The sequence below is a fragment of the Gallinula chloropus genome, assembly GCF_964237585.1.
Source record: "Gallinula chloropus genome assembly, chromosome: 31".
Classification (NCBI taxonomy): domain Eukaryota; kingdom Metazoa; phylum Chordata; class Aves; order Gruiformes; family Rallidae; genus Gallinula; species Gallinula chloropus.
The window spans coordinates 3418209-3430299 of NC_140116.1; the positions used below are offsets into that span (position 1 = coordinate 3418209).

The 12091-nt window shown below is 54.2% G+C and overlaps 1 protein-coding gene across 1 annotated transcript; it reads left to right on the top strand.

The window, feature by feature from the left end:
- Window positions 1–1239: 1239 nt before the first annotated feature.
- Window positions 1240–3360, top strand: LOC311202636 (A-kinase anchor protein 1, mitochondrial-like; the record flags this gene model as incomplete). The annotated part of the gene is made up of 6 exons (XM_084277224.1): window positions 1240–1294; window positions 1582–1732; window positions 1911–1978; window positions 2700–2773; window positions 3079–3144; window positions 3279–3360. 6 exons carry the CDS (start codon window positions 1240–1242, stop codon window positions 3345–3347), a joined length of 483 nt encoding a protein of 160 aa, XP_084133350.1. The 3' UTR covers window positions 3348–3360.
- Window positions 3361–12091: the final 8731 nt, after the last annotated feature.

The following is a 12091-nucleotide window of genomic DNA, read 5'->3' on the forward strand; positions in this document are numbered from 1 at the left end:
ACTGGGCACATGGGTGAAATAAGCCCCAGCAGGGAGTGTGGTTTGACCTCCATTCCTTCTCTTGACTGCTGCTTTCCTCTCTTTCGCAAAGGGTTTAGTTGGCCGCTTGATTGGCAAACAAGGAAGATTCATGAACTTCCTAAAGCAAACATCTGGGGCCAAAATTTATGTCTCCTCACCACCTCATCTGCGTGACTCTCAAGTCTGTCACATTGAAGGTAAGCGAATCGTCTCTGTGTTTGTGGTCCAATATGTAGCTCGGGGGCCAGAATGAGATGGGCAAGGAATTAAACAGCACGTATCTGCAAATGCAAGCCTTGCCTGTGAAGGATGTTACATTAATTGTGGGTGAAAACTACCTGCCAGTGAACTGGGTTCATCCTGGAAGCTAAAGCGGTGCGATTGGGGCCTGGTGGTCTTGAGTGTCTCACGTTGGTCTGACAGCCACCTACACGGCCGGTCTGTGGAACCTGAAGCTGTTGATGTGGTGCAGACAACTTTTGGCAGCTCTGTTTCTTCACGGGGTGGGGGGTGTCCTCAGCATAGCTGTGCCACAGACTTTCTACGGGACGTTTATCTTCCAGGCTTCCCTCAGCAAGTAGAAAAAGCACTGAGCCTGATTGGCCAGAAGTTCAGAAGTCTGCGCCTCACCAACGTCCACACTCCACCTCCACCAACACCACCAACGCCTCGTTTTCTCCCGACGACTTGCTGGGTAAGTCCCAGCTCTCTGGCTGCGCTGATGTCGGGGGCAAAGGCTGCTGTTGGTCACCGCTGTCGCAGTACACTCCATGCAGGTGGCTGGTTCACAGAGGCCCTCACAGCCAGGCTGGTTTTGTGTAGCTCTCTCTTGCCTGGCTTGTGTCACTGTAACGGGTCAGACTGATCTTCCTGTTGGAAGGTGGCCTTGCCCCAAGTCTGATGTCCTTGAGAGCAGCATGGAGTAACTTTATGCTCCTGATCCAGAGCAGCCTTTGGAAGTCAAATGCTGGAGTGGCAGGGATTTTGCACCCATGGCTGTCAGCCTCAGGCCACGCTGGTGGACCATGGAGTGGCTGTGAATGAAGCTTGTGTTGCAGTGAACTCTAACAAGATTTTCTTTCTTCCACGTGACAGCTGTGCCTCCCAGAGGGAACTGCTGTAGAAGTGGTGGTGTCAAACCAAGTCAATGCTGGCCACATGTTTTTACAGCAGTATACACACCCCACTTTCTGTGTCCTGCGTAGACTTGGCCAGCACATGAATGTCTGCTACTCCCAACCGGATATTCCCACTCTGCCAACTCCAATAGAAGGCAAGTAACTCAATTGCTGAGACGCTGTTCACTTGAGAAACTTGTAGGGTTGTGCAAGAGCCTGATGCCCCTGAGCATGGTGGTGGCAGACAGACTTGAGAGTCCAAGGCAGCTCTGCTGAGTCGCAGCTGCAGGCGGGTCTGATGGAGGGGCAGGGGTGTGGAAGGGAGATGGGAGTAGCAGAAGGAATGCTGTTGGTGCTCAGGAGGTCGCTGCGCAGCGTGGCTGATCCACCCGAAGGGCTCGTTTCTGGGCATCCACTCACCCTGAGCTCTTGTGCTTTGCAGTTGGCACGATCTGCGCGGCTCCGGCTCTGGATGGGGTGTGGTTACGGGCTCAAGTCAATAGGTACTTTGAGGAGACAGGTGAAGTGGAGCTCCGCTACGTGGACTACGGAGGCTATGAGAGAGTGAAGATCCACCAGCTCAGGAAGATCAGGTCTGTAGCTCCTGCTGCTGCCACCGCTTGGATTGCTGGGAGCGTGGTCTGGGGTCTTTGGAGGGTCGTTACTTTTAAACTGAATTCCTGCTAAAGCAATTGATTAATTGCTGTAACCTTCAAGGACACAGGAGAAACTTAAATCCAACTTCTTTGGGTTTGTTCCCTTTTCTTTCAGGTCTGACTTCTTATCGCTGCCTTTCCAAGCAGCAGAAGTTTTACTGGATAACGTGGTCCCACTGGCAGGTAACGGAGCTCTCGAGACGTACCCTGGGTGGTGCTCCGGCAGGTTTCCCTGGGTGCCAGCTGTGTACCAGCCATGATTCTGTCTCAGCCTTCTCCCTCCCCTGGCGAGCGCAGCCTCTGGAGGGACTGGAGTGAGGGCTGGAGAAACATATTTTCTTCCAAATGTGCGAGCGAGTGTGGCACAACCTGTCAGGCTCCAGGGGAGGGATGGGGAAGGGCCAGGCTTTCTCCTGTGTGGAGGGAGGAGAGAAGGAATGACTTTACTGAGGAGCAGGTTGGCAGGATGGGCAGGGTATAGGTGAAGTAGCTGGAGCTACTCTGCCACCTTCTGTCCCGCAGGAGTTCCCAAGGCAAACTTAGCTTTTAATCTGCTAGACAAACACCTGAGATTTTCCTACTAGTCAGAGTCAAAACAGCAATGGCAGATGAAAAGTCTGCTCTTCTGCCTTTCAAGCCTCCCAATTCACCCGCTGCTGGTGTTCACATGAAGGTGGCTTTAGAAAGCGCTCGGTCCTTTCCCTTCGGCAGCACAGCAGGGATAATACTTGTGTGACCTCCAGCTCGATAGGCTGGGTCCAGCAAATGCCTCGAGCGGTGGCAGGGGAGGGTTCTCTGGCTGGGCTGCAGTCGGAGGTCAGGCAGGGTTGGTTGCATAGTCCCTCCTGGCCTGTGAAGCCTGGCCCCATCTCATCTGCTGTCTCCCGCTCTGCTCTCTCCACAGACGAGGACCACTTCTCATCCCAAGCAGACGCTGCTGTTGTGGAGATGACCAGAGGCGCAGTCCTGCTGGCGCAGGTCAGTGGGAGCTGTCTGGGAAAGCCTTGCTGCTGCTTTGAGTGCTGCTGTTGTCCCCTCTCCCCCAGCATCCTGTGTGTGCTCCAGGCCAGAACAAAGGCCCAGCTTGGACGCCCGGCTGCTGGGCAGGGCTCTGTTGGAGAAACCTTGGTGCTGAGACCTTCCTGGTGCAGCATCGGCAGCGCTGTGGCTGACGCTGGCCGTGCCAACTCTGTGGCTCAGGGCAGGGCACTGCTGAGAATCGCTCAGGCTCGCGACCAGGACTGGTGTCTGTCTGCACGCTGATGTCGGTCTGTCTTTTCCAGGTCACAAATTATGACAGTGCAACAGGTCTGCCACTGGTAGAGCTCTGGAACTCGATGGGAGATGAGGTGCGTCTGGCCACATGCCTGTTTATTCAACACTGTTAGAGTTGACGATGGTGATGCAGAGGGTGGCATAGCAACTGGCTGATGGTTCTTCCCAGTGGCCTGTTCACCTTTCTACTTCTTTTCCCCCCCTTTAGATGCTGTCAGTGAACAGAGCTCTAGTAGAAAGAGGACTGGCTCAGCAAAACAGACTCAGCACAGAATAAAAGTGATTTATTACTACTACAACTACACACCCAGTGAACCGGAGTCAAGATAATGAGAAGCACAGCCAGGTCTTAAAGCACCTTCCCCTCACCCCTCTCTTCTTAGCAGCCTAAAGTACTTTCACAATCTTATTCCCTTCTTCCCCCCCTAACATGGTGTGTGGTGGGGCAGGGAATGGGCGTTTTCAGTCTGTTCCTCCTGAGTTCCTTCTTAGCTGGGGGGGCATTCCACACATCCACCCTCTTCACCTGCGGCACTGTGGTGTCCCACCCACAGGGGACAGTCCTCCAACTTCTCCAGCATGAGTCCTCTCTACTGGGGAGTCATCTCCTCACCACAGGCCTCTCAGTAGGACTCCTTTCCATGGGTGCTTACCTTCGGGCCCAGACTGCTCCAGCCTGGTCCCCCACAGAGTCACAAGTCCCCCAGCAAACCTGCCTATGCATGGATCAACCTCTCCACAGGCCATAGATGGTCTCTGCTCCCCATCCTTATCCATGGGCTGTGAGGGGACACCCGCTCCACCATGGTCTTCTCCACAGGCTGCAGGGGAATCTCTCTCTCCGGCACCTGGAGGGCCTCATTCTCCTTCCCCCTCCCTCCTTCCTCCCTGGCTTCTTACATCTTCTCACTCCCTTCTCTGGTGGAAAAATCCACCTGCCTGTGGGGTTTTTCTCCTCACTGTGATTCCCAGAGGTGCTGTGACCATCACCGACTGGCTCAGCCCTGGTCAGCAGCAGCTCTGGCCTTGAATTGGCCGATGTTTCCTCTCTAAGTCCTGCAGAGAGCTTCTGGCTGCTGCTTGCAGGAGCCATCTCAGCAGCACAGCTACACAAAACTGCAACAGCTGTGAATCTGTAAATAGAAAGGAGATTGAGGGGGGCTTCAGGTAGGCAAACGTGGCAGTGCTAACAAACAGGGAGACCACCTCCAGGTAAGGGAGGCATGTGGAAAAGGCTTTGTGCCATCCCTACTCCGAGGGGATCCTCAGCACCGACCTGAAGATCTGAACACAGGACACCATGATGAACACAAACCACCCAAAACCTAAACAATCTCTGACCACAGTTTCACTGAGATAGGGCCGTGAGCAAGAGAGCTTGAGGATCTGGGGGATGTCACAGAAGAACTGGTCAGCAGCATTGCCTTGGCAGAGGGACACTGAAAATGGATTGGCAGTGTGGAGCAGAGCATTGTGAAGAGCAGCTCTGTGACAAGGAGCTGGCTGGAGGGCCGGGCTCAGAGAGTGGTAGTAAATGGAGTTAAATCCAGCTGGTGACCGGTCACGAGTGGTGTTCCCCAGGGGTCGGTGCTGGGGCCTGTCCTCTTCAATATCTTTATTGATGACCTAGATGAGGGCATTGAGTGCACCCTCAGTCAGTTTGCAGATGACACTAAATTGGCTGGGAGTGTGGATCTGCCTGGGGGTAGCGAGGCCCCACAGAGGGATCTGGACAGGCTGGAGAGCTGGGCTGAAGCCAATGGCATGAGGTTCAACAAGAGCAAATGCCGAGTCCTGCACTTTGGCCACAACAACCCCAGGCAGCGCTATAGGCTTGGGGCGGAGTGGCTGGAGGACTGTGTGGAGGAAATGGACCTGGGGGTACTGATTGATGCCCGGCTGAACATGAGCCGACAGTGTGCGCGGGTGGCCAAGAAGGCCAACGGCATCCTGGCTTGCATCAAAAATAGTGTTACTAGTAGGAACAGGGAGGTCATTGTCCCCCTGTACTCAGCACTTGCGAGGCCGCATCTCGAGTACTGTGTTCAGTTTTGGGCCCCTCACTACAGGAAAGACATGGAGGCCCTGGAACGCGTTCAGAGGAGGGCTACTAAGCTGGTGAGGGGTCTGGAACACAGGCCTTACGAGGAGTGGCTGAGGGAGCTGGGATTGTTCAGCCTGGAGAAGAGGAGGCTCAGGGGAGACCTTATAGCTCTCTATATCTTCCTGAAGGGAGGTTGTAGTGAGCTGGGGGTCGGCCTCTTCTCCCGTGTAGACAGCGACAGAACTAGAGGGAATGGTATCAAGCTGCGCCAGGGGAGATTCAGGCTGGACATTAGGAAGCACTACTTCTCTGAAAGGGTAGTCAGGCACTGGAATGCACTGCCCAGGGAGGTGGTGGAGTCACCGACCCTGGGGGTGTTCAAGGAAAGACTAGATGTTGTATTGAGGGACATGGTTTAGTGGGAGCTAGTAGTAATAGGTGAATGGTTGGACTAGATGATCTTTTAGGTCTTTTCCAACCTTGATAATTCTGTGATTCTGTGATTCTGTGACAATATTTTTAAGTGGAAAAATAAAAATTAGCATCAGCTTTTTTTCTGCCAGAGAATGGAGCGAGAAAGTGTAAGGAACTTTGCAGAATACAAGGTCAGTGAAGAAGGTCCTCCAAGCCCTGTAGCTGAGTTTCACCCACAGCCCGTGGAGAAGACCATGGTGACTGAGGCTGTTCCCCCGCAGCCCATGCTGGATGATGTAGAACAGTGATTCTACTCACAGAGTGTAGAGGTCCCCACGCCTGAGCAGATGCAGACACTGAAGGAGGCTGTGACCTCCTAGGAAGCCTGTGCTGCAGCAGGTTTGCTGGCAGGGCTGTGGAGGCCCCATGCTGGCACAGTCTGTTGCTGAAGGACGGCACCCCATTCAGGTGACCCACACTGGAAAAGCTGGTGATGATCAGAAGCTATGTGGGAAGGGCTCATGTGGGAAGGTTCATGGATGACCGTCTCCCATGGGTGGGACCCAAAACTGGAGCAAGGGGAGACTGTGAGGAGTCCTCCTTCTGAGGAGGAAGGAGCGGCCGAGACAATGTGTGATGAACTGACCCCAATGCCCATTCCCTGTCCCTCTGTGCTGCTGAATCGGAGGAAGGAGAAAATGAGAGAGTGACGTGGATCCTGGGAAAAAGAGGGTGGGATGTGAGTAGGTGCTTTAATATTTATTTTTTTTTCTGTCTCTGCCTTTCTCTCCCATTGCTCCTGCCCCTGCTCCCCATCCTGAAGCGAAGTGACACTGTCACCCTTCAGGCACTCGCTGGCAGAGAAGCTGCGATGGGCAAGGTGGAAGAACATTAGACGTAGAGGGGCTCTTTCCAGTGTTGATTGTAATAAAAATGTAAAAGCTCAACAGGCCTTATTCGTTCTCACCACCAGAAATGTTTCTGATGGAAATGTTTTTGAAATATGCTAGGGGAAAGCTTGGCTTGCCCTGTGAGCAGTCAGGAGTTGGGCTCCATGATCCCTAAGGGTCCCTTCCCACTCAGTGTAGTCTAGGATTCCAGGATTTTATTTGGTCACAAGCATCATCACGACAGTTGCCTCCTGACAGCACCACACACGGCCCTGGTGTCTCTGTTGCCCTTATCAGTAACACGGCCGTTGTGCCTCTCTCCCCCTCCATGACAAGTGCCGGGCTCTGGCACTCTTGGCAGCCCAAGGCCTGGACAACCACGTCTGCACGGCACCTCTGATTTCTGGGCGGCCACATTCCTTCTGGTGACAGCTTTGCCCAGTTTGCAGCCATGAATGGCCAAGCCCGTAGGACCGACTGCTCAGACCGGGGTGCCAGGCCCAGGTGCCTCACTCTGCCCCCTTTGCTGGGTCTAGCTCAGTGCACAGGGGTCTGAGAAGCCTCCCTGAGGGTGGGGGTGCAGAGGGGTCGAGTCGAGGGGCCTGTGGGGCCTTGGACCCTCGTTAGGATCAGCCGCAGGTGATGCTGGCTCACCCCGTGCCACCTCAGCAGGCCGCCAGCAAGCGGCTGGCTCCTGGAACAGTCCTGCAGCTTCTCTGGGCCTCAAGAAGCCCCAAAGAGCGCTCTTTGCTGGCCCTTTTTTGCTGCAGATCACTTCCCAGTGCGGGCATCCCGGCATTGGAGCTGGTTTCCTCAGTGAGGAGGAGACTGCAGCTTCTGCTCCCACTTGCCTTTTGTGAAGCCTATACGGGTAACCAGTGTCAGTGGGCTCCTGTGCCTCCCCAAAAGCCATCCCAAGCAGACTCCTCGGGCCAGGCCTATACATAAAACTCCAGGGATGGGGATTGACGAGGAGGGGACCTGGGGGGCAGGCCCTCTGCCCAAGGGGCAGCAAAATAGCACAGGGTAGTCATCCACAGGAAAAGGACGCTCCCCTCACCACAAAACCTCATTATTCTCTCCCATTAAATTGATTAAAGGGGGAATCAAGCAGCTATCATTCCTATGACAGTGTCAATCCTATCAAGGGCTAATTGCACTGAAGGAGCTGATGGATACCTTTAAGCCTGGAGATCAGTTTCCTTTTAGAAGAAATAATGAGGGTTTGAAGGGCTATTCAGACCCTGTCAAAAGGCAAAAGTTAGGGAACAAAATATCTATATCATTTTGAAAAGCCATATAGAATGTCTCCTTAGGTTTTGCACTACCAACCACTTCACATAAAAAAAAAATTGGGAGAAATGGGCAGATAGAGTGACCAATAATGGGAATGCAGTCTCTTTCTGCTAATTAGTGGCTGACTGATCTCTTTCCCATGTGAGTAGGTCAGGTTTCTTGTGTGATTTTAGTCACCTAGTAAGACCAGAAAAAAAAATAATGCATTCCTCTTCCAGACAGGTAAATCTAAACAAAGTCCTTGAGCTTCCCTGGATGTGCACAGTCCTGATCCCGTCTGTAGTGCTGGGGAGCACAGAGCAATAAATCCTTTACCAGTGACAAGTCTCCCTTTGGTCTGATTCCCGGGGTGGGGGGGGGGGGTGGGGGGGTGGGGGGTTGGAGGGTTGGGCCTTTTCCTTTCCAGCTGCTGTCTCTTGCCAGATGAAGAAGGGCCATTCCTTACCGCCCTGGAGGAACCTTTATTTGAATTCCATGGGCTCCCAAGGAGTCATTCCTGGTCTTCAGTTTTGGGTACGGATGAATGGAGGTGACACACAGTTTCCATCACATGAAATCCACACTCATGGAGAAGGGGATCTTGGCAACTCTCCTCCACCCCCAGTAATTCCCATGGGAGCTGGGACCAGCAGCTCCCAGGAAGAAGGTGCCTATTTTGTGCCCACCAGGACTGGGGTAAGAGGAATCCCATCTCTGGTGGGTTTGTGAAAGCCATAGGCCAGAGCTGCATCCCCTTCCAGCCCCAGGGCTGCAAAGCAAAGATGAGGTGCCTGGAGTGGCTCGCCTGAACCCCTTCCTTTCACAGGGGTAGAGTCCCCTCCCTGTCCCTGCCTGGAGGTCCTGCCTCATGCGGAGACAAGGAAAGATGATTATCCTGCCCAGCTCTGGTTTGATCGGGAGAAAGGACTCTGCTGGAGAGAAGGATTTCTCCCTAGCTGAGGGAGATGGGGATGGGATGGGATCACAGAATGATCCCCATGAGGCCTGAGGCACCAGGAGGGAGCCTAGAAGAACTGGTCTTCTCCTGCTGAGCTGGGCCAGGCTCCTGGGATGGAGGGAGCTCATGGCAACCCAGCAGCACTGCAGAGAGACAGCTCTGCCCAGGAGCAGCTCCTCTGCCCAGCGCACTGGCCTTATTCTCGAAGCTTTAAGGATGCTGAGAATCAGTATTTCTGCCTGGGAAAAGGGGAGGTTTGTGGTTAGCCTGGCCTTGGGAGCAGCCAAACGCAACGTACGTAAACATCCAGTTGTACTTAGGGGCCCATTGAGAGTGATAAAATCTGTATTAGCTGGGACACCACCCCCTGACGGGGTGGCACCAAGAAACTCGAATGGAGCGCTTGGATAGAATGTTACTGTAATAGCTATACAGTTTCAGAGGGTGCAGCCAAAACCCTGGCTCTTCAGGAAAGAGCTGCTTTAGAAACTGAAACCAGTACAACTTCCCCTGGGCTGCAAATCCGCCCCCCCCCCCACCCCCCCCCCATTTTCAGAACAGTTACTGAATGCTTGGATACGGATGATGCTGCTAAAAGAGAGGGCAAAACATGGGAACATCGAGCTGTTGCCTTGCAAATAAAGACCAAACAAAAAATCATCGCTGAAGGGGAGGGTAGTGCTCAAGTAGGAGAACTGGTAGTAGTATGGAGTGTGTTTCAACACGAGGCATAATCTCCTTCTCCTGTCCGTATCTACACTGACTCTTTCGCTGCCTTCAAGGGATGTACGGAATCGCTTCCATTGGGAACACAATGGGTGGGAAGTCAACCAAGTACCTGTCTGGCCAAAGGGAAATGGCAAGATATCTGAACTATTGCAAAGCAAGGGAATTGGGCAGTGGCATAGGTCCCTGGCAGCAGCCCAGCCCAGCCCAGACTGAGAAGGAAGAGTGGGAACAAAGGGGAGTGGGGCTCAGGGCAGGGCCCACAGAATGCGGCCCATGGAACATGAGTGATGCAACGAACAGGAGGGCAGGCGGAGTGAACGGGCAGGAAAGGGCTCTCCTCCCATTGGCTCCACGGGCTGCCCATCCAGAGGGTGGAACGCCCCTTTCCCTCGGTTGCGGAGTGCCCGCGTCACCATGCCCCATGGCTCCAGCCGCCGAGCAGCCTCTCGCCCTCATTCCCTGTGTGCCCTGGGCAGAGGCGCCACAGCCGTGCAGCTGTCTGCGTGGTGGAGCTCCTGAGAGAGAGCAAGGAGCAGTATTGCCAGTGCAATTAGAGACATGTTCCGATCAATATGGGATGCCCTGATGGGCTGGGGGTGGCTGTGGCAGGCCGGGCTTCCTCCTCACGCTCCAGAGGGTTATTTTCTGGCACCTCTTGAGGCGGCTCGGGACCCAAATTCAAGAGAGGGTGCCGGTAAAATGGTGAGGGGTGAGAGCAGTGGCCAGGCCGGGTCTTCTGGAGAATCCAGGGCGGGTTCCAGGGTTGGTACCAGGGCCGGTAGGAGGCTGAGGACGAGTGCAGCAGTGGGGCGGCCTGGGCAAGGCATTCAGCGCTGGCCCGGAGGTGACAGGGCTCTCCGGGGGAAGGCTGGAGCTGCCACTGTCAGTGAGGAGCTGTGGTCGGGGTCGTGTGGCGCTGCAGCTCCGCTTGGCGAGGGGTCAGAGCTGCTGCGGGGATGGGGGGGACACTGGAACAACAGGCAGGTCCAGTGACGGGCTCCTGTCACCAATCCGTGACCTTGGTCACAGCGCCATACCCTGCCCTTCCCAAGGGACTCCCTGGGAGCCTTCCCTTGATGGGACACTTGGAAGCGAGCCTAAAACCGCTCCCTGTCCCCCTTCCCCCATTCCCCTCGTGCTCCCCAGGGCTGCCCTCGCTGTGGAACCGAAATGTCTCGCCGGCACTGGCGAGCCCATCCCGGAGAGGATGTGTGCCACTCCCCGACAGCCCTGAACCCTGCCAGGGATCCAGGGGCAGCCACAGCTTCTCTGGGCACCCTGTGCCAGGGCCTCCTCCCCCCGGCCCTTCACCCAGGAAGGATTTCTTCCAAAGAGCTCAGCTAAATGTACCCTCTTTCAGCTTGAAGCCGTCGCCCCTTGGCCTGTCCCTGCACTCCCTGGGGACCAGTCCCTCTCCCACTTCACTGTAGGACCCCAGAGCAGGGTAGAGGGGCAGAATCCCCCCTCCTCATCCTGCAGGCCACAGTGTCTTTGATGCAGCCCAGGGCCCGGTTGGCCTTCTGGGGACTATTCTGTGACACCATTGCAGGAAGTGAGCAGCAAGATGGTAAAAATGGGAGTATTTCACCTGACCTGGGATGACAAGCAGTGGGAAATGAAAGAATAGCTCTTGGCCTGGCACATGCCAAAAGGCCACCAGTCGAGTGGTTCCTCAGGGGTGGTGTAGGAGATACGGTGTGCAGCACATCAGCTGCCGATGTCACAGTACTGACTGAATTCAAAAGTCATCTCAGGAAAAAGGAACTTGATTGTTCTTTGAGACCAGGAGCATTAACAACAAGGACAGAAGCAACAGGGAAGAGTTTACAGGATTTGCACACAGTGCTGGAAAAATAACACCTAAATAACCTAAAATAACACCTAAAATAAGACCTAAAATAACACCTAAAAATAGCACCCATACCCCCCTAAAAAAACCCCAACCAAACCTAAACCTAATTGAACTAAAACGCCATGGCAGTTTCCTTAAGAGTTGTTTCTGCTTTAGAGCTCGTTTTTACCAGTTTGTAAATTAATAGTTGTAAATGGATCCAGTTTGAGCAATGGATGTGATTTAGGGGGTGATGTTGCACCTCTTTGGTGTCATTTTCTGGTGCTCCCTGCCCATCCCATGCAGACACAGAAAGGTTCTGAATAAATGGCTTTTAATGGAAAAAGAGAACAAAACAGTCATCAATGGTACTAAATCTATAATCAACACCGTTCTTCCCTCCCTGCCTTCCAACTTCCCTCCCTCCCTTCCTCCCTCTCTCCCTTCCTTCATTCCAACCTGTCATACCCTACCCATCCCTGCAACAGAGCTAAGAGTGATGGCACTGCCTGGCAGGCTTTCCTCTTCCATTAGGACATCGATGTCCATATATATCTCGCAGCCTGTGACACTGTCCACATCCATGGGGACAGGAGAGATGTCAAAGACTTCCACACTGTCCACATCCATGGGCACAGGACCACCTGAGTGGCTGACGGTGCCCAGGGATGCCCCCAAGGGCTTACCAGCACAGGACTGGCTGGACTGGCTGCAGCGCCCTGGGAGGGGGTGGTATTAGGGAAGGGATGCTGGCAGTCCTGCTGCTGACCCCTGATGGGCGTGGGGCAGGAACAGCTGTGGTTGTCCCTGGGTGCCTGTTGGTCTGAGCAGCCTGCTGGTCATCTGCAGCTGTGGGGTCCCTGAAGGGCACTGACTGATG